Source organism: Asterias rubens, chromosome 4 (genome assembly GCF_902459465.1).
Source record: "Asterias rubens chromosome 4, eAstRub1.3, whole genome shotgun sequence".
NCBI classification, from domain to species: Eukaryota; Metazoa; Echinodermata; class Asteroidea; order Forcipulatida; family Asteriidae; genus Asterias; species Asterias rubens.
The window spans coordinates 22,185,670-22,211,167 of NC_047065.1; the positions used below are offsets into that span (position 1 = coordinate 22,185,670).

The 25,498-nt window shown below is 39.5% G+C and overlaps 1 protein-coding gene across 5 annotated transcripts in view; it reads left to right on the plus strand.

Annotated features, from left to right (window-relative positions):
- The window catches only part of LOC117289554 (engulfment and cell motility protein 1-like), a 32,851-nt gene that overhangs the window by 1,723 nt on the left and 5,630 nt on the right, over window positions 1-25,498 (plus strand). For 2 of the 5 annotated variants that reach the window (XM_033770710.1, XM_033770709.1), the window contains exons 3-16: window positions 538-711; window positions 2,129-2,298; window positions 3,325-3,424; window positions 5,344-5,447; window positions 6,465-6,488; window positions 11,292-11,357; window positions 16,852-16,933; window positions 17,841-17,891; window positions 18,380-18,499; window positions 19,211-19,321; window positions 21,199-21,303; window positions 23,078-23,186; window positions 23,840-23,976; window positions 25,216-25,385. In XM_033770710.1, coding sequence (XP_033626601.1) covers window positions 538-711; window positions 2,129-2,298; window positions 3,325-3,424; window positions 5,344-5,447; window positions 6,465-6,488; window positions 11,292-11,357; window positions 16,852-16,933; window positions 17,841-17,891; window positions 18,380-18,499; window positions 19,211-19,321; window positions 21,199-21,303; window positions 23,078-23,186; window positions 23,840-23,976; window positions 25,216-25,385 — 1,523 coding nt within the window. The other 3 variants (XM_033770711.1, XM_033770713.1, XM_033770712.1) reach the window with 3 other exon arrangements.

The following is a 25,498-nucleotide window of genomic DNA, read 5'->3' on the forward strand; positions in this document are numbered from 1 at the left end:
TTTGCATGGATGGAGAATAATTAGGTGAGGTTAACTGTAACACCATAAATCTCTTTCCAGTAGGAACTGTAAACCACCATTTCATTTCAGAACTAAGGCCGAATCTGAATTGGCGGCAACGGCTACGGCTACGGCCGGATCGCCGCGGCATCATGCATTGAAGTATAGGACGCCCTTAGCAGTACCCCTGGCAACGGTCGTAGCCGCAGCCGTAGTCACCAGTTCGGATCCAGCCTAAAGCCCGGTTCATACTTCCAGTGAATGCGAATGCTAAGCGAATCTTGACGTCACAAATTCGCAACGAACAATTCGCAGCAGTTGAGCTCTGCTCTACTCCCTTGCGAATAATCGCTGCGAAAGGAGGGTGTGACGTCAAATTCACATCAAATTCGCTTCACGTTCGCATGAAGTATGAACCGGGCTTAACACTGCTCAAATGAGATTTACACAGTGCATTTTCTGCTCTACGAAAGCTGTGGTCTGTCTGTGGAGCTTCACATTTGAATTGAACTTATTTTGGATTTCTTTGCTTCCCAGAACAAACCCCTTCTGAAGATCATCGAGGAGGTCTGCCACATGTACAATGTGACTAACCCCGGGGAGTACGCCCTGCAGCACAAAAACGATGACAAACTCACCTACACGTACATCACTGAGGAGAACCGTAGCGAGCTCGCCAACGGGATCGTTCTCAAACTGTCCGACTCTGCTGTGAGTCTTTTCCTATTGTATAGTGACCTCATACATCCTTCCATCTCTGCAGTTTTTTATTTTATTTTACTTTTTAAATAATTTATCTAAAGGAAAACATTCAAGTGTCGCATTGTTTATTTTGGCAAAACTGCTAATTATTGTGCCGTTTTGGCTTCTTCTTTTTTTTTTGGGGGGGGGGGTGGGGGAATTGTGTGCGTTCAATTTTTCTCTTAGAATCAAGATGCGGTACAGCATTTTTAGTGTTTCAACTATGGACTCTCTCAGTAAATTAATTCAAAAATAAACCACAAGGGAAATTGGGTAAATTTTAAATGTTTTGGTTTTGGTGTTAAAGGCAGTGGACACTATTGGTAATTGTCAAAGACTAGCCTTCACAGTTAGTGTATCTCAATGTATACATAAAATAACTAACCTGTGAAAATTTGAGCTCAATCGGTCATCGAACTTGTGAGATAACAATGAAAGAAAAAAAAACCTTGTCACACGTAGTTGTGTGCGTTTAGACGGTTGATTTCGATACTTCAAGTTCTAAATCTGAGTTCTCGAAATCAAAGTCGTGGAAAATTACTTCTTTATCGAAATCTATGCCATATCAGAGGGAGCTGTTTCTCACAATGTTTTATACCATCAACCTCTCCCCATTACTCGTCACCAAGAAAGGTTTTATGCTAATAATTATTTTGAGTAATTACCAATAGTGTCCACTGCCTTTAAACAAAGACAAATTGACAAGAGAAAATTTGAGCCAAGGACCTTTGGATCAAGGTGCTGTTGCCCCATTTAGCCCTTTGTTAGCAATCTCCCTTTACGATACAACCTGGGAAGCTAACGGTTGGTAGAGAGCACCGGTAAGTTAATCCAGAGGTCGTTGGTTCCAATCCCACTCTACTCAATTTCTCGTTGTTCAACCCCCAAAATTTTAGATACAATATTGTAAGAGTATGTAACACAACTGAGCTGGATTCAAATTAGAGGAGGTCTTCACAGCCTGGTGAATCACTGTGGTTTGGTTTTATTCTGCTTCACCATAACTTGCTTCTCTTCGTCCAGGTGTTGTTTTAGTGGGATTTCTCAAAGTGTAGATTGTTTTAGACACCAACCAGACCCGGTTCGTACTTCCTGCAAATATGAATGCAAAGCGAATGTTGGCGTCACAAAATTTGCATTGATATTTGCAGCAGTTCAGCTCTGTTCAACTCACTTGCGAATAGCGCTGTGAAAGGATAGTTGTGACGTCAAGTTCACGCCAAATTTGTTTTGCATTCGCAGGAAGCATGAACCGGGCTTAAGGCTGCTTCAAATGCCTAATGTGAAGAGAGTAACAGTTTTATTTAAAGGCTTTTTACATCAAACTTGTTGACAACAGTTGTATTCAAATAAGAATTATTTATTATTTTTTGGGCAATCAAAATAGGGTAAAATGGCTCAAGATGTCTTCAGTAACCTTCAGTCGGAGAATCCAGATGAGACGTTTCAGTCTATGAAGAAGCTTTCCAAGGCCTCGGCAGACTTGACCTTTGCTCAGGAGTTCTGCAACCGCGGCGGCGGAAACCTATTGGTGCAAATGGTGGAAGATAACACAGAGTAAGTGGAAACCTATTGGTGCAAATGGTGGAAGATAACACAGAGCAAGTGGAAACCTATTGGTGCAAATGGTGGAAGATAACACAGAGTAAGTGGAAACCTATTGGTGCAAATGGTGGAAGATAACACAGAGCAAGTGGAAACCTATTGGTGCAAATGGTGGAAGATAACACAGAGTAATTGGAAACCTATTGGTGCAAATGGTGGAAGATAACACAGAGTAAGTGGAAACCTATTGGTGCAAATGGTGGAAGATAACACAGAGTAAGTAGAAACCTATTGGTGCAAATGGTGGAAGATAACACAGAGTAAGTGGAAACCTATTGGTGCAAATGGTGGAAGATAACACAGAGTAAGTGGAAACCTATTGGTGCAAATGGTGGAAGATAACACAGAGTAAGTGGAAACCTATTGGTGCAAATGGCGGAACATAACACAGAGTAAGTGGAAACCTATTGGTGCAAATGGTGGAAGATAACACAGAGTAAGTGGAAACCTATTGGTGCAAATGGCGGAACATAACACAGAGTAAGTGGAAACCTATTGGTGCAAATGGTGGAAGATAACACAGAGTAAGTGGAAACCTATTGGTGCAAATTTGGGTTCAATCGACCATCGAAGTTGCAAGAAAATTATGAAAGAAAACACACCCTTGTTGGACGAATTTGTGTGCTTTCAGATAGAAATAAAAGACTTCTAGCTAGAAGTCTTTTATTATTTTAGTGAGAACTTACCTATTTCTCCAAAACTACATCACATTAGAGGGAGTCGTTTCCCACAATGTTTTATACTATCAACAGTTCTCCATTGCTCGTTACCAAGTCGGATTTTAAGTTAATAATTGTTTAGAAACAAAATCAAGTTGCTTCCCAGAGGGTGTCTGTATTTTTTTTTTATCTATAAGTAATATTTTTAGATGATACTAAGTTAATTTTCGTTTAGCTCTGAAATCACAAAGTTCTCAAGAAAGTTGTCTTAGAGATGTATTTTGGCTCACTCTAATGCTATCCTGTGTTTTGTTTCTAGGCAAGGAGATGCGATGGCTAACACTCTCTCCAGTTTCTTAGAACTGATGGAACATTCCATTATCCCGTGGGAGAACATCACTATCAAGTTTATCAAGCGGGTATGTTGCTTATAATTTGATATATGTTATTGATTAGGGTCTAGGTACTTTTTGAGTTCCTTCAAATCCAAATTAAAAACACACCTCTCCTAAGTTACTCTAGATTGAATCATTGTTAATTGCATTGTTTTGTCTGTAAAACATGTAGTTTATCTTTTGTTTGGTTGCTATACGCCTCTCTTAATATTTATGCATGAGGTACGTCACGATGCTTACTCAAAACGAGGCGATGGGCGCAGCCACTGCAAGTGATGGGGAACGTGCGCCTATAGCCCCATTTTGAGTAAGAATTATGACGTCATGCATAATAAGTATTAAGAGAGGCGTATTGTATTTCGTAAGCGCTTTGTATCGCTTTTGTAAAAAGCGCTATATAAGTAAGGTTATTATTATATTGTTATTATTTGTAGGACACACAACAAAATGTTCTCGGATTAACATGAAACTCACACAGTTTGAAGATAATGATGGTAGAAAGCTTCCCTGAAAATCTTACTTGCTGAGGTGCTGTAGTTTTTGAGAAAAAAAAAAAAACAAGTCACAAAAACAACTTACGTCACATGAGACGGAAATTATTTAAGCATGTAAAACATACTTTCGTAACATTGTTTTACTCATTTCTCAAAAACTACAGCACCTCAGCAACTAATATTTAGAGGTAAATTGTCTACCATCATTATCTTCAAACTGTGTAAGTTTAATGTTAATCTGTGGACATTATGCTTTGTGTTAATACCCAAATCCTTTAACATTGTGGATAAAGAATATAATTTGTTCTTACCTTCAATTTTTTCTGACTTCTGTAAAAAAACCAATCCATACAAATCACATAAGAATTGAACTGCCTTTGTTCACTGGGCTGGCTCGCTGGTTTAATGGCAAGACATGTATCTACTCTAGCAATGCAAAGGTCATGGGTTCAAATCCCACCTGAGTGATTGTCCTGTTTTTTTTTCTCACATGGCTTGGGAAAGTACTGAGCATAACACAGTGCTTAAAGGCAAGGGACACTATCGGTATTTACTCAAAATAATTATTATTACAAATCCCTATGTGATTACGAGTAATGGGCAGAGGTTGATAGTATAAAACATTGTGAGAAACGGCTCCCTCTGAAGTGACATATTTTTCTAGAAAGAAGTAATTTCCCACGAATTCAATTTCGAGACCTCAGATTGAGAATTTGAGGTCTCGGAATCAAGCATCTGAAAGCACACAACATCGTGTGACAATGGTGTTTTTATCTTTCATAATTATCTTGCCACTTCGATGACCGATTGAGCTCAAATTTTCATAGGTTTGTTATTTTATGCATATGTTGAGATACAGCAAGTGAGAAGACTGGTCTTTTACAATTACCGATACTGTCCAGTGTCTTTAATAAACATCACTTAAAGGGTAACAAACTAATTATATTAGTTATCATGTTGCAAATATATGAGTATTTTGGTTCCCTATAACTTCAGGCAATTTTTAAGATTATGTGTTTGACCCATAGAGCTATAAGGACTAGAGGGCGCACTGGTGATGTTGCTTGCACAAACGTGACGGGATCGCAAGGAGACACGCGCGTAGCATTCTTTACGTGCGCTGAATATGAAGTACACATTGAAGGTTGTGTTATTGAACGCTATATGCGATGCTGTTGTGGCACCTTACAAAATGGCCGCACAAACACACGCTGTGCGATGCTGTTTTGTCAGCTTAGAAAATGGCCGCATGCGCGCATGCTGGGGCTGCGTATGTAAGTGCACCCTCTAGTTCTTATATAAAACTCTATGGTTTGACCTGAGATGGACGTGTGTCTTAGCCAAGCAGTCTAGCGCACCAAGTTCTGATCGTTTCGGTTGTGGTCTCTACACTTTTGTCCCACTTTAGGCCCGTCTGCTTATTCATATGGATTTTTTTCCTACTCTCAGATTGCATCCTACGTTAATCGTACCTACTCAGCTGTCCTCCAACCAAGCGATACTACAATAACTCTCAAAGCTCTGGCAATCCTGGAGAGTCTCATTCTAAGCAGGTAAAGTCCTCTAAGAAATTGATTTCATTCTTCAGGGGGAGCATTCTCAGTTTCTCACTAACATCGAAGTAAAAAAACCGAAAAGTAAACACGAAGGTATAATGCGAAATGAGTCAAACCATCAGTCTGCACTGTTTTGGCGAGACAATTCGCTTGGCTCTCACAACTGATGTATAAAGTGTGAACCGGGGTGTTGACAAATTGACAAAGTTAATAATAATATGATATTTAAAATTTATATTGCGCCCCTTTCATACAAAATGATCAGAGGCGCAGAACACATGTTAAGAGTGGAAGAAAAAGACAAAGAAAAAAGACTGGTCACCAGGCCAGTGCCCAAACAAAAGTATGGGGATACGTCTGTCCCGCCAACAGAGAACTAATAAATTACTTATTACATAGGCATATCCCTGCTGGCATCGGTAATGTTTTGACCTTTTCAGGAGACAGACGCCTCTAACCCTATCTATGCTAAAATTCTAAACTAACTGGCAAGGTGACCATAGAACAAGACATGTCCATCAAATTCGTTGAATTCTTTCTTTGCTACAATTTAATTGAATTAACCAATAACCGATGCTGTTCGGCCTTGAATTTCAGGGGGGGGGCACAAAAGGTCAATGGCCTTATTCTTGTGCTACATTGAAATGTACCCTCTGACTGTAGTTTCCTTTGCCATGTTTACGAAGTTGAATCGACCTTTCCTCAGTTGAAATTCTTTTTGAGTCCCTAGTAAAAATCCAGATATTTTTTAACAAACTGCAAATTTCTCTAATAATAACTTGATAACCCAAATACTTAAAAGCGATAACAGTGTTGAGTGACTCTGTATTCTTTGGAGGCAGGAAAGATTTCTGTTCATGAAAGTTCATTAATACATTACTGATGACAACACAACAAAATAAAATTTTTCTTCATTTGCAATGAGTTCAAGTACTAACAATGTTTTTCAAACACGTATGATTTAATAACTCACTCCTTTCTACAATTTTTGTAACCTTTTTATATTTAACATAGAGGGCAGTCGGACTCCGTTAGGACGTAAGTGCATCTGGTTTGAAGAAAACATTTTTTTCAATTGGTTCTGCGATTTGCACACATTTTGACCCCATTGTTTTTCGCACAAGTGTAAAAGTATGTTTTTTTGTTGTTGTAGGCGCACACATCTTTTTTCTTTTTCCTTCTATACTTTCTAGAAAGATGATTATTTTATTCCAGTGGAATCTTTTATTTTTCACTAGAAAGATGACTTGATTTTTAAGCTCTACGTTTCTTTGGTTTAATGTTGATCTTTATTGTTTTATGATCATATTTTGTGGATCTTATTTTTGGACCTTTTAATTATTAAGTTTTTGTGGTTAAAATTTTGATTTTTTTTGCCTGGGAGCATTTTTAATGGATTTGGCGCTAAATAAATGTTTATTATTATTATCATTAGATGGTGTGAGTGGCTCCAGGTTTTTTTGGTGCAAAAAAGAAAGACAAGTTTCAATTCAATTTTAGTCGGGTAGTTTTATGGAAACGGAGATGACTTGAGTGTCTACACTCTTTCCGAAAGCAGGGTGGACAAATTTTCAGACTTTTTAAAGACACTGGACACTATTGGTAATTGTCAAAGATCAGTCTTCTCACTTGGTGTATCTCAACACTTGCATAAAAGAACAAACCTGTGAAAATTTGAGCTCAATCGGTCGTCGAACTTTAATGAAAGAAAAAACACCCTTGTCGCACCTTGGTCACACGAAATTGTGTGCTTTCAGATGCTTGATTTCGAGACCTCAAATTTTTAAATATGAGGTCTCGAAATCAAATTCGTGGAAAATTGCTTCTTTCTCGATAAACTACATCACTTCAGAGGGAGCTGTTTCTTATAATGTTTTATACTATCAACCTCTCCTCACTACTCGTAATCAAGTGTGGTTTTATGATATTAATCTGAGGATCTGACAAAATTACGTGAGTATTTGGCTGTGTTTCTTAGAAAATACATTTAATAAGTTGATATTTTACCAGCCTGATGAACTTCTTTCATGATATTAATAATTTTGAGTAATTACAAATAGTGTCCACTGCCTTTAAAATAAATGTGCCTTGTGGCTTGTCCTGGCCCAGCAGTCTAGGTCACCGGACCCAACCAAGCTTTGGTGTTGTCAGCAGCAGAGCGAGGGTTCGAATCCAGATCATGACACTTGTGCCCTTGAGCGATTCAAGGCGCTTGACAATAACTGCTTCGTAAACAAGTTGGGAAGGTATTGCATTCTGCTCTACCAGGGGTGGATTTCACATAGGTAGTCCTAACTTAGGACCAGTCCTAGGCAATGCTAAGAGATAGGACCAGTCCTTAGTTAGGACCAGTAACTCATCCTAACTTAGGACCAGTCCTATCTCTTAGCATTGCCTAGGACTAGTCCTAAGTTAGGACCAGTAACTCATCCTAACTTAGGACCAGTCCTATCTCTTAGCATTGCCTAGGACTAGTCCTAAGTTAGGACCAGTAACTCATCCTAACTTAGGACCAGTCCTATCTCTTAGCATTGCCTAGGACTAGTCCTAAGTTAGGACTACCTTTGTGAAATCCACCCCCAGCAAGGCTCTTAGTTTTGTTCTTGGCCAGTCTCTTCAGGAGCTCTGTTTATTTGTGTATATTGATTATGATATTTCTTTTGATCTATATTTTGGTGTTGGCATAGATGCTTGCTAATAACCTTTAAGATGCATCGCCTGACTTTTTTGCCAAAGTCAAACTATCGGTAATTGTCATAGACCAGTCTTCTCACTTGATGTATCTCAACATATCCACAAAATAACAAACCTGTGAAAATTTGAACTGAATTGGTTGTCAAAGTTGGGAGATAATAATGGAAGAATTAAAAACTTGTCACATGAAGTTGTGTGCTTTCAGATGCTTGAATTCGAGACCTCAAAATCAAATTCTGAGGTCTCAATATCAAATTCAAATATTTTAGTGAGAAGTAACTTCTTTCTCGAAAACAATGTTACTTTAGAGGGAGCTGTTTCTCACAATGTTTTAGACTATCAACATCTCTCCATCGATCGCTAACAAGTAAGCTTTAATGATAATGATAGTAGAAAGCTTCCCTGAAAATATTACTTGCTGAGGTGCTGTAGTTTTTGAGAAATGAGTAAAACAAGGACATGCAAAGAAGTTGTGAGTCACTGATCATGAGACAAAAATTATTTTAGCATGTTAAAAACGTATTTTCATGACCTTATTTTACTCATTTCTCAAAAACACAGCACCTCAGCAACTAATGTTTTAAGGCATGCTTTATACATTGTATTTTGTGTACAAAAAGTACCCAAATCTTTTAAGCAAAATAGAGCAATTTGACAACTTCAAACTTAAACATAATGTTAGTTCCATTTTAGAAATGTAGTCCTTGTTTGGACCCAACTTGTTCTCTTATTATTGCAACCATGTACACACTTTGTGCATGTTACAAATCTTTTGTGCATTCAGCGTGTACACAAGTTCAGATTAAAACAGTATTGTTACAATTAGTTAGGAGAAAAACCCCATAATGTTTAGGTCTTCTGGCAAAACAAACAAAACATGGCGATGCGTCTTTCAGACCTTTATCTTGGTGCTGTAGTTTGGGTCATTTGTTTGTCTTCAAATTTGTTCTTTGTGTAAAATTCCCTTTTTCCTTTTCTTAATTCATTTTACTTGACCAAAACCAGGTCCAAAGGAATGGCTTGGGAAGTGGTTGCGGCCGGAGTCCTCCCCCCCTCCCCCCCCCCCCAAAAAAAGGTTTTCAATGTTGTCATTTCAACGCTGCTTAGCGGCCGATTTTGTGCTTACTGTGTGGTTTCTATTTCATAGCGCTGCTAACCGTAAGCACATTGAAAGGCATGCTAACCTTCCGGTGCTTACCGCACGAAAATACATGTAAATGACATCATTTTTCTGCAAACCTGTGAAATACGCTTGCACCTTAGCAATTTTTTCTGCTACAGGAAGCAGCGCTACATACATGTATGAAATTGGGCCCAGCAGCGTACATAAGCAGTGATGCACTCACTTGAGCGACTCATTTGGAATTCTAGTCAACCTTCCGCCTTTTCGCTATAGTGTCACTGGTTCCCCTCTGCGCTTTACACATGTTAGAAAGGAACATGCTGTTGGGACCAGTGAAGAAACCATGGGCTCGAGTCCGGTTCCAAATGGTCGACCACAGTAGTCAACCAATAGTAGACCAGCCTGGGTTCAAGTGCAAATGGTCAACCTTTAGTTAACCATTGTGTACACTCAAACTTGTTCCTAGTTCATGTATGCCTTTGAAACTTTGAAATGGAACGCCCTTAATCTACCAAGAAATGATTTTTTTTAAAATAAGAAACAAACATTTTCAAAGTTAGGGTGTTTTGCCATCGAAGGGCTGGGCAGCTGATACCACTTGATTTTGAGGCGGCATACGACTCAAAATAACCCAAACCAATCCCTCTAGATTGAATTGACATAATAATTTAGAACCAGTGCACTGCACCACACCATGGTAAAAGATCCTCTCCATCCACAGAGTTGCGCCAGTCCTTTCTTTGTTTTTTTGTGTGTAATTTTTTAAAGAGTTCTGCACCAACACTTTCCAAACTAATTTCACTTATTTATAAAAACAGCCACTGCACTTTGTACAATGTACACATTCTAGAGAGAGAATGACACAAGAAATGAAAATAATTTTGAAGTTCTTGATTTGGTTTTGATGAGGGCTACCAGTCTTCCTTAAAATGTTGCGCTTGGTGGAAACTAAAAGATAACATGATTTGGGGTTGAACAAAGAAGAGCTTACGAAAGCAGGTTGTATACAGCTTTTGACTGGCACCCTTGAAAAAAAGACATTGACAAAATAGGGACGCCGCCAACAGAGGGGGCTAGATACCTCAGTTGACAAAGCACCGGCAAGTTAATCTGGAGGTCGTCAAGCTCTAGTCAATTTGTCTTTGGTTCAACCCCAAATCGTTCAAAATTTACCCAGTCGGTTTCCCTTGTTTGAGTCAACTAGCCTGGGTACCAGTGCAAATGGTCAACCTTTAGTTAACCATTGTGCACACTCAAACTTGATCAAGGGGAGGGAAGGCAACAATTAATTATTATCTGTTATCATTTCAAGAATTATTTTTGTATCAAAACTGTATCAAGTTTTTGTATCAAGTATCAAAACTGTACAAAACTTTCCAATCTTAGCCCGGTTCATACTTCTTGCGAATGCGAAGCGAATTTGACGTGAATTTGACGTTACAACCCTCATTTCGCTACAATATTCACAAGTGAGTTGAACTGCTGCGAATTATTCATTGCGAATTTGTGACGTCAACATTCGTATTGCATGCGCATTCGCAGTTTAGTATGAACCGGGCTTTAGGGTAAAGTATTTTAAAAAGCCTTAAAGGCAGTGGACACTATTGGTAATCACTCAAAATAATTATTAGCATAAAACCTCACTTGGTGATGAGTAATGGGGAGAGGTTGATGGTATAAAACATTGTGAGAAACGGCACCCTCTGAAGTGCCATAGTTTTCGAGATAGAAGTAATTTTCTACGAATTTGATTTTGAGACCTCGGGTTTAGAACTTGAGGTCTCGAAATCAACCATCTAACGCACACAACTTCGTGTGACAAGGGTGTTTTTTTCTTTCATTATTATCTCGCAAGTTCGATGACCGATTGAGCTCAAATTTTCACAGGTTTGTTTTTTTATGTATATGTTGAGATATACCAACTGTGAAGGCTAGTCTTTGACAATTACCAATAGTGTCCACTGCCTTTAAGTAGAATTGTTTTGATGTTTTAACAGTGCCATATTTATTTTGTACATTTTCAGCTCTGAGTTGTACACCAACATTGCTAATGAAATTACCTTCCCTAATCTTGTGCCACATCTGGAGAGGTGAGTTGTCGTATCATTACATTTTTACACAACATAATAATTTTCTTCAGCCGCGCCACACATCTGGAACTCTCTACCACTTAATCTTCGATCTTGTCTTTGTACCGCAAAATTCAAGTCTCTTCTCAAAACTTATCTTATGTCACAGGTTTTCAATGACTAATTTTGTTGTGTCTGTCTTTCTTTGTGTTGTGTTTTGTTTTTTGTTTTGTTTTTGGTTTTACTGTGCCTTGAACACCCAGCAGGGTGGATATGTGCGCATTACAAGTCTTATTATTATTCTTATTAATTTATTGAAGATAACAAACATTGAGAATTTGTTTGGCTCAAAACTTTCTTTAAACAAAATGATATAAACAAGTGCGCGTCGTGGCTGAGCGGTCTAGTTCACTCGAGCCCAAGCTTTGGTGTCTTTAGCAGCAGAGGGTGGGTTTGAATATTGGGCCCAATTTCATAGAGCTGCTAGGCACAAAAATTTGCTTAGCATGAAATATCTTCCTGGATAAAAACAGGATTACCAACAAAATTTCCATTTGTTGCATATTTCTTGTTTGTGGTATTCAGCTGTTGTTTGCTTATGCTGAAAAATCACGTAGAAATTTTGTTGGTAATCCTGTTTTTATCAAGGAAGAAATTTCATGCTAAGCAAATGTTTGTGCTTAGCAGCTCTATGAAACTGGGCCCATGTCATAACACTTGTGCCCTTGAGCAAGGCATACTGTAATTGCTTCATAAAAAGTCGGAAGGAGTGCATTCTTCTCTACCAGCCAGGCTCCTAGTAGGTGATACCCATGCTGTCCTTAATTGAATTTAAGGACACAATTTATTTTACTCTGCTAAATATATTGCTGCACTAGTCAAATGTGTAAGCCATATTTAACATTCATCGTTGTAATGCAAGAATGTCATATCATTATTAAGAACAATATCATATGAACGTCAGGAGTCATGTTTGCTGCCCTCAGGGACCTGCACACCCGAACCCCTCTTTACTCCTCCGCAATCACCTCTTCTTCCTCCTCCTCCTATTACCCTAACCCTTACCCCTATCAAGCCTTCCCGTCCTCCTCTGGGTATGAACCCAAATACCCACACCCACTCGGCAAGGGTGGGTCTTCTTCCTGCTCGACCAGAACCCCTTCAGTTGTGTAAGTCACCACGCCGATTTTTGCACGCTTCCCTGACCCCTCTTTTGCTCAACTGCTAATGTAATGCATCTCCTGCATGTGCACCAGACTGCTACAACCCTCCATTAGGAACAAAAAGACGACATTACTTTAACAATCACCCTAGAAGGTCAGAGCATTTGGATTGTTTTCATGCATGATTGGTAGCTCTGCGTGTGCACTCTTAGAGTAAATTGATAGCTCTGCGCATGCACTCTTAGAGTAAAGCTTTTTGTACTACGCCCGCAATGTCAAAACACAGACCGGATAATGAGCCAAACTATTATTGCCAGGTCTCTGAACTGTCAGCAAAGCGCCCTCAATGCAGAGGATCAAGGTGAACCCCCCGCTACTAGTTGTTCAATAAAGAGCAGCCAGAATCTGGACTAGGGTCAGAGTAGAAAGTTCACCGTCATCATAGCTGTCCTCCCGAGGTAGATCCCGGAGATGGCTTCCCAACTATTAGTATCCATTGGTCTCTGTTCCTTGCTAGGTGTCCTGCTGCTGCCACAGATGGTATGTCAGCCTCTTCACAGAAGTGCTTGATTTCTTCCAGCCATCGTTTCCCTGGGCTTCCTCTGGGTCTGTTTCCTGCAATGTGGCCTTCTAGAAGTATTTTGGGGTATCGGCCATTGCCCATTCTGTTCACATGCCCAACATACTTGAGTTTTGTTTTCCTAATTGAAGTTGGAAGATCTTTACAGTAGTGAAGCAGTTCACGTACTCTTGTGTTGCGAAGTCTGTCCCTTCTGGTGACCCCCAGTATTTTCCTCAAGCATGCCATCTCAAAAATCCTTAATCTCTGTTCATCTGCTTTCTTTAGTGTCCATGTTTCGGAGCAAGACTCTGTAAAGATTAAGCTTGGTTGAATTCTTGGTGTCTTTGGATGACCATATAGAGTTCAGCTTTTGCATGGCTCGCATGGCAAGTGCAACTCTACGCTTGATGTCATTTTCACTGGTGGGGATTTCTGAAATCACACCCCCCCAAGTAGATGAAGTTTTCGACTTGGTCCAAGGATTTACCATCTATCTGGATGTTAAGCTGGATCTTATCTCTGTTAAGGACTTGGACTACAGTTGTGCTTTTGTTTATCGTAAAGTTCAAGGTTTAAGACTTATTTATTTCCACTGTATCAAAATCAACCAGTTTAGGATTTGAATTCATGAAGTTATATGGTTTACATCCAACTGTGTACCCATTGGCTGCATAAAATTTTGCTTTACGCAGTAACATGGGGATGCTCAACCCCAAAGTGGCGCAACCAAGATTTGCACATTTTGCATGTACAGTACTAACACTACTGATGGGCAGAATGAGCAAACATCACGCCTTTTGATGGTGGTGTGACACATACGTATTTGTGAGTCTGCTAAGTGCACTATTTGACAGCATTTGCCAACTGAATTTGGAGTAGTCACAGTCATCATGCAGCGTGAAGTGGCACTCAGTGGGGTTACATTCAGGGTGCGTTCGTTTAGCTTCCCTGGGTCTACCCCGCGGTGCTCACTCGGGTGAGCCCCTGACAAGAGCTAAACGAACGACCACTCACGGCTCTCGTAGTGACGTCGTTTACCTGAGGCCAGCCCCCAAGTGACCCACTCCACAAGTAGGGCACTGGGGGCTGACCTGGGTGAGCCCCTGGAATAACGTCAAAAGCTATTCGAACGCACCGGGGCAGACCGCGGATGACCCAGAGAAGCTAAACGAACGCATCCTCAGTCGAAAGACATGACATTGAGATGGCTCCAACATATATTGATCAGGGGCTGACATTTTGAGGAAAAAACAGAAGACGATTTCACAAAACTTTACGCAGCTGCTTGCCCCCACTATTTGGCACAAGTGTCTGGACTTCCACAAGTGTACTAATTGGGCAGTTGCGTAAGGCTGTGTGAAATCAGCTGCAAATGTTCCAGAACCTAAAAAAAATATTCCAAATTGAACAAGTGGCAAGTTACTTCGATAGTGAAGATACTTTGACTGCATGGTATGGGCATTTATCACAAGGATTTAATTTTAAGTTTGGTCAATAATCAACAGTGGGGGCACTGTTCCCCTTTTCCCTTGCCCCAACCCCTTCTGTTTGCCAACACCACCCCATCCTTAGTTGGCCGACATCCCCCCTCCCCCACAAGTTCGCCAACATGTGTCCCCCCCCCTCCCTCCCTCTGTCACACTCATATTATGTTCATCGTAATGTTTAAGTACGTTGAATGTTTAAGTACGTATGCAGAGTGAATTTTGGTTTGTGCACACAGTTGACCAACACACCATTATCTTCATTTGTAAACAACTTTGCAAGACAAAACACTCACCACAATCCACTCAATGATTAAGCTAATCTGTCCTCTCCAACAGTTGGGATACATTTTAAAATTTAAAGGAACACGTTGCATTGGATCGGTCGAGTTGGTCTTTGAAAAGCGTTTGTAACCGTTTGTTATAAAATGCATAAAGTTGTTTAAAAAGTAGAATACAATGATCCACACACATTTGCCTCGAAATTGCGTGGTTTTCCTTTTACTTTGCGAAACAACACGGTCGCCCATTTATGGGAGTCAAAAATTTGACTCCCATAAATGGCCGACCATTTGACTCCCATAAATGGCCAACCGTGTTTGACGCTGAGGTAAAAGGAAAACCACGCAATTTCGAGTGATACTTGTGTGGATCATTATATTCTTCTATTAAAATATCTTTCTAGCCATATGCATTCTATAACAAGCGGTTACATACGCTTTTCAAAAACCAACTCGACCGATCCAAGGCAACATGTTCCTTTAAGACATCCAACCAATTTTTCCTTGAAAATAGCTCTTTGTCCACCCACTTGCCACCAATCCCCCTATCTCACGAAATTGTAGAGTCCGGTGACGCAGTGATGAGTAGTTGAACTTCTTTGCCAGCATAAGCCTGGACTGTCATCTTTGCAAAAGGGCACTTCAATTAAAATGTTTTAATTAGTACAAGGATGTTTTAAAGGGTACAGAGGCCGTTTAAAATCAAGGGCAATACAGCATGATATCAGTTGCCTCATTGAATTTGCACGTTCCTTGCTTGCTGCATGATGAACTTCCTCATAAATTTTTTTTTTTAATTTTTTTTATACAACATCCAACAGCGCAAGCGCCAATTACAGGATTGATGAAAATATTAATATTAAACATTATAAAAACAGTTAAATTTAACAATAAATTAAGGAAGTAAACAAAACATAAAATACACATATACACACATGGCAAGAGGGGAAAACCTCATAAGAGAACAGAAAAAAAAATCATGAAATACGCAATAGGACAATTACTTGACTAAACACTAGGGGACAAGATGAGCGAGGGGGAGGGCTGGAGCATTTGCTTGACTTGAAGGCAGAGATGGATTGGTGGAAAATGTCGATGGAAGGGTTGGTTTGGGTGATTGAATTAAACAGGGAGGTGAGACGGTGTATGAAGCCCTTTGTAGTGGCATTGACTCTGTTTTTAGGGACAATGAACAGACCAGGGTAATGGAGGTTAGGACGGGGAACTTTAAGGGGGAAAAGAGAACAAAGTACGATACAGTTAAAATTTGAAAAGACACAATACATGTAGGGCGCTAGGGAAATTTAAATTGACCTGTTTGACATTTGAGTTATTAATTGACCTTTTGCCGTTATTTGAAGTTTGTTTCTTGGTGAATTGAAGTGTCATTGTTTTATTTGAGCAAATGAAAAGAAACAACCCAAACTTGGGAATGCTTTAAATCAATTAATAGGTCAAATAAATTCCTAAATTTGGAAAGTGCTTACAATAAAACACCGTGGTTCGGTGGTTGGACTGCTTATCTTTGGTTGCGACCGTTAATGATGAATGATGGTTAGACTGCAGGACTTGCAATTGTATGGACTGTGAAAGGGGTAACCCTGTTTCAGCCCTAGGAGTAAGGTGGCAACGGCCTCTGGAAAATATAATTGTAGCCCACATCTTGAAGTGGCCTTCAGGACTTGTGTGTCAGGCGTCTTGCATAAAATAAAATTAAAATAAAAAAATAAAAAAATATAGTGTGTTCGAATCCTACCAAAACAACCGCTGATTTCACAATGACTAGAATTAGTGCTGTTGTTTAGTCACCGAAGCACAGTTTCTTGGTTTGTGCAATTCATAATCATAGATGTTAAACCCAATGTTTGTAATGAGAGAGATTGTCTTTTGCCAGCATGGTGTTATCCCCTTTTGGGAGTTTGCTGAGTTCCCTTTGATGGGAAGATCATTGAAACAAACAATGAACAAACAAAACAATGATTATATCAACTAACATTTTTATGGTTTTGTGTGGTTTGTTTCCAGCAACAAGCATCCAGTCATTCAGCAATATTGTCTGGCCCTGATGAATGCCCTCTGCCTGAGAGCACCAGAGGAACGTAAAAAGGTAACAGTTGGAAAATGAGAAATAAGTTTTCTTACTGCATCTGTTAGTTCATTGCAGTGTCATGGCGGAGCGATTAAGAGCACTGGATTCAAGCTCTGGTGTTTAATCGGCAGGGTGTGGGTTCGGATCCCGATCGTGACACTTTTTACATAAAATTGGGGAGGTAGTGCTTTCTGCTCTACCGGCCAGGCTTCGAATTGAAGATACCCAAGCCTACATACGTATGGACTGTGAAAGGGGTAACCCTGTTTCAGCCCTAGGAGTAGGTGGCAACGGCCTCTGGAAAAAATTGTAGCCCACACCTTTCAGGGCTTGTGTGTCAGGCGACTTGCATACAAATTAAAAAAAAAATGACAAGGTTAACCCTCCTACTCTTGGTGTAGTTTTCTAGTGAGTTGACCAATTAAATACAACATTTAATATGGGACATTATGAGGGCATTCTACAAAGAACATGTGGCCTCACAATCATCAACAAAATAAAAACAAAACAAAAAGATGATCATTTAAGTTGGGAAATCAGGCGAGTTTTGAGTTAGCGTTTGAAGGTTGCAGTAGATGTGGCTTCCTCGATAGCACAAGGCAGCTTGTTCCACAATTTAGGGGCAACAGCTGTCACCAGCCTTACTTTTGTAGTGAAGGGGTCGATTTCACAAAGATATAGGACTCGTCTTATCTCGAGTTAGGACGAGTAACTCATCTTAACTTAGGATTAATCTTAAGGTCTACATGCTATAGTGCAGGGTTGGGACTCGTCCCAAGTCCTTAGATTAGTCTTAAGTTAGGAAGAGTTTTGTGAAATCGACAGCAGAACAATCAGTCGAGTGACATCATAAGAGGAGTGAAGTCCCTTAAGACCTCTGTGTCCCACTTTTTAGATTTTTGAGAAATTTATGTTTTCTTTGCAGAAACTTGAAGATTCGTTATCTTCCAAGGAAATCAGGACAGTCATCATGGAGGTAAATAAGATGCTTTATGTATTTTAGTTTAAAGACACTGGACACTATTGGTAATTGTCAAAGACCAGTCTTCTCACTTGGTGTATTTCAACACTTGCATAAAATAACAAACCTGTGAAAATTTGAGCCCAATCGGTCGTCAAAGTTGCAAGATTTTAATGCCCTGCTTGTGGAGTGGGTCACTTGAGGGCTGGCCCCAGGTAAACGACGTCACTACGAGAGCGGTGAGTGGTCGTTCGTTTAGCTCTTGTCAGGGGCTCACCTGAGTGAGCACCGCGGGGTAGACGCAGGGAAGCTAAACGAACGCACCCTTTAATTGATTTCCAATCAACATGGGCATTTTAGACAAAATAAATTTGCAGGATACTTATTATCATCACTATCTTAATGTCACAGTGAAACCCGGAAGTAAAATTCAGAGATTTGATCATGGGAAACTCACAAAAACATTTTTCACCAATATAAATTGTGTTTTCTTCTTTTCTTAGAAAGTTGTCCGATCTCAGAATATAGGGACCGAGATGCAGCACCAGCTGTACGTCTTCCAACAGTTGACCTTTAACCTTTTGGAGAAGAAGATGAACACCAAGATTGACCCCAACAATGAGGTAAATTGAGCACACAGTAGACACGGCAACAAGTTCAGAACGAGAAGTTCCCTCGATCCACTATTAAGCTAAAGTAGTAGTCCCGGCTGATTTTCTCCCTGTCGCCCAGGGTAGTAGTAGTTAAAAAACAGTATAATTATTCTCAGAACTGAGAAGTTACCCGAACTTCGAAAATCTACTCCCGAGCGGTTATGTCCAGGTTGGAAGAATAATCCCCAATGGGAATACACAATCTGAGAAGTGTTACTTCAGTAACACTTTTCAGATTCAAATATGGGGGCTTCAATTTTGCAATTGCTCATTACTTCAAAGTGAAATGTTTATCAAAATGCTTTATACTATTGAAAGCTGCTCTAGGCTTCTAAGCAAAACTTGTTATTGCTATTAATTTGTCACCTTAAAGTTGATCTGGCTCTGAAAAAAAATTAGACTATTGACCCATCATCAGAAAAATCTTGAATGCGCCATACTGGTGGGCAATTTCACTGTGCGTTTTCATATATAACTCTATGCATAGAGTATGCTGTGCGTTATGCAGTGAAGTACGCATTTTAGACGACTCAGCATTAATACACGTAAACCTAACTTGCCCACCAACATGGTGAGCGTGGCACCAGTCGCCGCGTGTGACGCGCGTGCAAGGGGACTATAGCGTTCAGAGTATCAGGACTTTTCTACCATGCTAATCTTGATGTTTTCTTCCCTGACCAGAAACACAGAGAGAACATCATTGATCTTAGAATGATTGCCTTTGGTTCCCATGGCGACATCAGGAAACCATCCATGTCTGCAACTAACGACTACAAGAAACTTGGCTTCACTGTGAGTCCTTTTAATTCATTTAACTTTAAAAAATAAGAGGGGACTGGAGAAAAGTTTCTGTAACCTATCCCCATTACTCGTCACCGAGAAAGATTTTATGCTAAGGCCACATAAAAAAAAAAAAAATTGTTGATCGTCCTTTTTTGTTTGCGGATTGGGGAGGGAGGGAGGTTTTTTATAGTTTAAAAAAAAAAAGTTTTGTTGACATGCCAAATATGAAATCAAGAATAAATAAATCATCACAATCACTATAAAACAGAAGGTTTGTGTGTTTTTAAAGTTTTCAATAGTTTTGTCAAGCAAATTTAACTCCTAGATGACATTTTCTGCAAACTTTTTTCAAACAACTAAAAGCACAGTGTAGCCCAAGTAAATTTTTGAAGAATTGTTCTTGCTTTGCCAACATGAATAAAAACCTCCTTTAAACATCTTTTCAAGCCTGTACATTTTGAAAAAAATATCAGCTGAAAAATCTGGGCAGTAAAAGTATGAAGAGATATCCAGACATGGGGAAAAAAAAACGAGAACAAAAATATGGGGTCAGGGTTTTTTGAATGGTTGGGAGGGAACGATCAACAATTTTATTTTTATGTGGCCTAATAATTATTTTGAGTAATTACCAATAGTGTCCACTGCCTTTAAAGGTATTATACAGGATTGGTAAGGATAAAACGTCATTGTTTAATTTTTGTCTGTAAGGGTACTGATTATGAAGTTTATACGCGAGCCACTTTGGTGAACTATTTCCCACTGAAATAATAACAAATTCTTAACAAATCCTTATATAGCGCATTTCACAACAACCGTATCAATGCTCTTTACATTCGATGGTGCCAATAACATCCCTGTAATGTTTCTCAGCTCCCTTGGGAGTATACAGCCCTGAGCTGCCTGTAAGGCGCTTGTGGCTTTTTCATACACAATATCAACCTCTACCCTCGCAGGTACCCATTTATACTCCTGGGTGAAGAGAAGCAATTATAGTGAAGTATCTTGCTCAAGGACACAAATGTCACGACCGGGATTCGAACCCACACTCCGGTGAATCAGCACCAGAACTTGTATTCGATGCTCTTAACCACTCGGCCATAACACTCTATGAAGTCTTATTCGAGAAAATTGTATCTGAAAACCTTTAAAGATGTCCAACTTGGTTTCAGCAGTATTGAGGGTCCGACGAACAAGATCAATTAACACTGTATGGTCAGGTGTTGCCAGCAGCAGAGTGTGTGTGTCGAATCCCGGTCATGACACAGTGTCCTTCAATTAGGCAATAAGGTAGTTAATCATTATCTACAAGCCAGTGGATGATACCTACATGTATGCCAACATTCTTGCAACGCGGACTGTGAAGGGAGGTATCCCAGTTTTAGTCCCGGGAGTTGGTGGAAATGTGTCCCTGTTGGGGGTAGTTGACTTGGGTCGACGGGCCAAATGTTGTGTTTGCTTTCATGTGATTTTGTACATATTTATTATTTTGTGCTGGTTTACATATTTTTGTATATTTTGTGTTGTTTTGGTCGAATAAATAATAATAATAATAATAATAACAATAATAAAATCAGTAGGATTTGAAACTTTGCATGGTGGAAATACGATATAGAAAGGTTTGCGGTAACACCATGTAATGACTATCTCTAATGAGTTGGGGTGGTTCTGAAAAGAACCGTTGGTTTCAGAACCACCCCAACTCATTAGAGATAGTCATTACATGGTGTTACCGCAAACATTTCTATATATAATAATAAAATCAGTTACGTGTTGTCCTCACCTTGCTGTAGCTCTCATACCTTGGATGTATAGGCGATCTGTCACAACAAAAATATTTAAACAAGTAAACAAAAACGAATAATATTATTTTTTAATATCTCTTGCAGAACACTTCAAATCCTACGATGGACTTCATGATTGTACCGCCCGGCATTCTTGCACTGGATTGTATGTACTTCTTTGCCACAACACACAACGACAACTACACCAAGGTAGAGTTGGAACACCTAAGACTCGGTCACACAGGCTACGAAAACGAGAATGTTAAAAAATGGATGCCCTGGGTTGGTTGAATGAGCGTGGCTGTATTCTGCGTGGAGCAATTCAACCAATTGAATCATTCTCTTTGTGCGTTATCGTTATTGTTTTCGTTATCGCTGCAGTGTGACTTGGCCTTTAGGTATTTATTTGTTTGTTTACTTTGATGCTGCCATTGCGCCACCATTGTAAAGATCACAGCACAGATGAACATCCGCTTAAAGGAACACGTCGCCTTGGATCGGTGCATGCTACACGACCACTTTGGTAGCGCTAGTTGTTTTTTCACAGCACAGATGAACATCCGCTCAAAGGAACATGTCGCCTTGGATCGGTCGAGTTGGTCTTTGAAAAGCGTTTGTTATCGAATCGATATGGTTAGAAAGATGTTGTAAAAGCAGAATACAATGAACTACACTCATAAGCCTCGAAATGGCATGGTTTTTCTTTTTACCTCATCGACTAACACCGTCGGCCATTTATGGGAGTAAAATCTTTGACTCCCATAAATGCCCGACCGTGTTAGTTCGCCACGTAAAATGAAAACCGTGCAATATTGAGTGATACTTGTGTGGATCATTATATTCTACTTTTAAAACTTCTTTCTAACCATATGCATTTCATAACAAACGGTTTTAAATGCTTTTAATAGACCAACTCGACCGATCCAAGGCAACATGTTCCTTTAAATTTACATCTGGGTTAAAGATTATTAATTGGTTTAACCCTAACACCAATGTGTGAAAAGCACTGTATACTCAATACTTTTCCCAAGTCCTCAATCCAAGTTTGCACATGAACTTGCATAGTACAAAGATTGTCATGTTGGAAAACTTCCCTTGAAATAATTGTGTCTGAAATGCTAGAGATTTAGGGAAATGAGTAAAGCATTAAGTTTTGATCTTGGGAGTCCAAAGTCTGATGTTTGAAAGCAGTTGTTGGGGTATCACCATTTTCTTTTGACTCTGAGGGCCTTGTCACTCGTGGCAACTTTTAAAGCCATTGGACCCTTTTGGTAAACAGTATTGTCCAAGTCCCACACTTCATGTATCACAACTTATATATAAAATAACAATCCTGTGGAAATTTAGGCTCAATCAGACATCGGAGTCGGGAGAAAATAACGGGAAAACCCACTCCTGTTTTCGCGCGTTTCGCCGTGTCATGACATGTGTTTATAACAAATCCGTAATTCTCGCTAACGAGAATTTATATTGTTTTACCGTTTTCTCAAAAAGTAAAGCATTTCATGGACTAATATTTCAAGAGAAGTCTTTCACCATTACCTTCTGTAAACCCTGTAAATTATTTGTAAATCTGTGAACTTTTTTTTTTCTTTCTGTACCGAAAGGGTCCAACGGCTTTAAAGGCAACTTTTACAGGCAACTTTTACAGGCAACTTGGAGGCAACCAACTGCAGTGCATGCTACACAATCACTTTGGTAGCGTTAGTCGTTTTTTTAAACAATGTCTAACAGTTCCCAAGAATAATATGTGAACATTCAAATGTGACTTGATTCTTTTCTTGGAGATTGCCTGGAACTGGTTGCCTGTAAATTGTCTCGCATGGCATAACCTTTATGGCCAAACTATTCATACGTGTATTTGGTAACAAATAGTGCACATACTGGTCTTTGACAATTGCGTACAATGTCTGTATACCTTTAGTTATATTTATTTGTGTTCAAATTTTTAATTTTGTTGTGCTCTATTATGAAACATGTACAGGTTGTACTTGAGAATTCTTGCCGAGCAGATGAGCACGAGTGTCCCTTTGCCAGAACCAGCATCGCACTCACCAAAATGCTGTGTGAGATTTTGAAAGTCGGTGAAGCTCGTAAGTTTTTAAAACTGTTACTTTTATTCATGCCAACCTTTGGTGATTTTAAAAGCACAAGCTAGGTGTTAGATTGATACATTTTAATGTTTTGAAAACCAATTCTATAAATTGGTTGTGACAATTTTGGGTGAAATTTATACCTTATGATTTCCAACTTTTTTTTCCGACTAGAAATTATGACATCATTTTGCCTCCAAAAACTTTGATCACACCAAAATTATAAAAGTGACGGAGTTCAAATTTTCACCAGGCCACTCTGCTGGGGTGCCTGCAACAAGTGATCGCAAGAATACGAGATTTCATGAGGAGTCAATTTTAAAAATATTTTTCTCACAGCCCTTGGAAAAGCCAAACATTTTACAGAAATGTGACGGTGCAGAATCAAGTACATCGAAGGCTCCCCATTGCAACTTTCTGGTCTGGAGACATGATCGATTTAAATTACTTTAGAATGACCAACTTTTTTTTACCAGAAATTACGCCATCAAAAACCACGATTACACCAAAAGTATAAAAGTGCTGAGTTAAAATTTTCACCAGACCATTCGTCTTGTGTTCACACAACAATTGATCGGTTTTATTTTACAAGAACCTCTCCAATGCTTCAGATTTGCACAGCTGATGATCTGTATTTGTTTTTCTGCTTACAGCTACGGAGACAGGGCAAGAGTACTACCCGATGTTCTTTTCCTGTGATAACTCCTTCAAGGAGTTCTTCTGTCAGTGTATCCGTCTCTTCAATAAGACTTGGAAAGAGATGAGAGCTGAGCTCCAAGACTTTCCCAAGGTAGCCATAAATTTACAGCTTACAGGTTCTAATGTTGGCTGGTAACAGGTTTCTGCTAAGCAAGATTTTGTCTGCAAATTTGTTTTGCTGACATTGGTTAATTAAATTTGGCTCTGGTCTGGGTGCAGAGTTGGTGTGTGCCCCCCTACAGATTATTATGAGTTTTATTATGAGCCAAAACAACTAAATGTCCAATCGCTTTGTACTTGTCTGCTTTCATTCAAACAAGTTTAAAGGCAGTGGACACTATTGGTAATTACTCAAAATAATTTTAGCATAAAACCTCACTTGGTATTGAGTAATGGGGAGAGGTGGATGGTTAAAAAACATTGTGAGAAACGGCTCCCTCTGAAGTGACGTAGTTTTCGAGAAAGAAGTAGTTTTCCACGAATTTGATTTAGAGACCTCGAGTTTAGAATTTGAGGTCTCGAAATCAAGCAAGGGTGTTTTTTGATTTCATTCATATCTCGCAACTTCGACGACCAATTGAGCTCAAATTTTCACAGATTTGTTATTTTATGCATATGTTGAGATACAGCAAGTGAGAAGACTGGTCTTTGACAACTACCAATAGTGTCCACTGTCTTTAACAATTTAAGCCTGGGAGGGCAAGATGTATCAGTTGGTGATTAAACATCATATCAGGTCTGAAGCTGTTCTTTTCTTAATGGCACCTCGTAATGAGGACATTTTAATTTAGATTGGAACATTTCAAGGAAGGGGCACCGAGGCAATGACAAGGCATGGAGTTAGTCGCCTTCATAAGCCTTTTTGAGATACGGCGGACACAATGCTACAACACTATTCAGGTTTGGGTAAATTTATGTGTATACACCCAAACCTAACGGTACACTCCTATCGCGTCCGCCATCCCTCTAAAAGGCTTATTTTATTGGCTCTGTGAAGTATCAGACATGTCCAATGATCGAACCCAGTAGCCCCGTACCTCATGAAGCTCAGCTGAAAAGCATGAACTAGGTGGACATTTTCAGGTATACCTGAAGCTCTCTCATACAAGGACTGTTATAAACATGTTCTGTTTTTAGCAACTTCTTGTGCTAGAAGGGTTTATAGACATTGTGTCATGGTCTGTGTGTAAAGTTGGTGTGCGTAGTTTTACACAGGCAAATAAACTTAGTTGGACGCCAACAAGTCCAATCAATTTAGGGAACAGGTTGTAAAAACATTTAAGTTACTATTTTCTGTGTTTACGTCTTTTCTCTCTGTCTCGCTCTTTAGGTGATGAGCGTTGTGAAGGATCAGATAGAGCGCGCTTTGAACAGTCGTTCACCGTCCATGGATCAGTTCTGGACCAAGCTGTCCCAACTCAACTACACTCAGATCCTAAAGCTCCGGCAGCAGGAGCGATCCGATAAGGAAGAGTGGAACTCACAGGCTACTCCTGTTGTGTAAGTTGAATAATAGTGTAACGCAGAGATTTAATTAATTAACGGATATGAGCGCGAGCGAGCAGAGTCGAGTGGAGTCTTTGGTGACGACAACTGAAGAAAACACTTGAAAC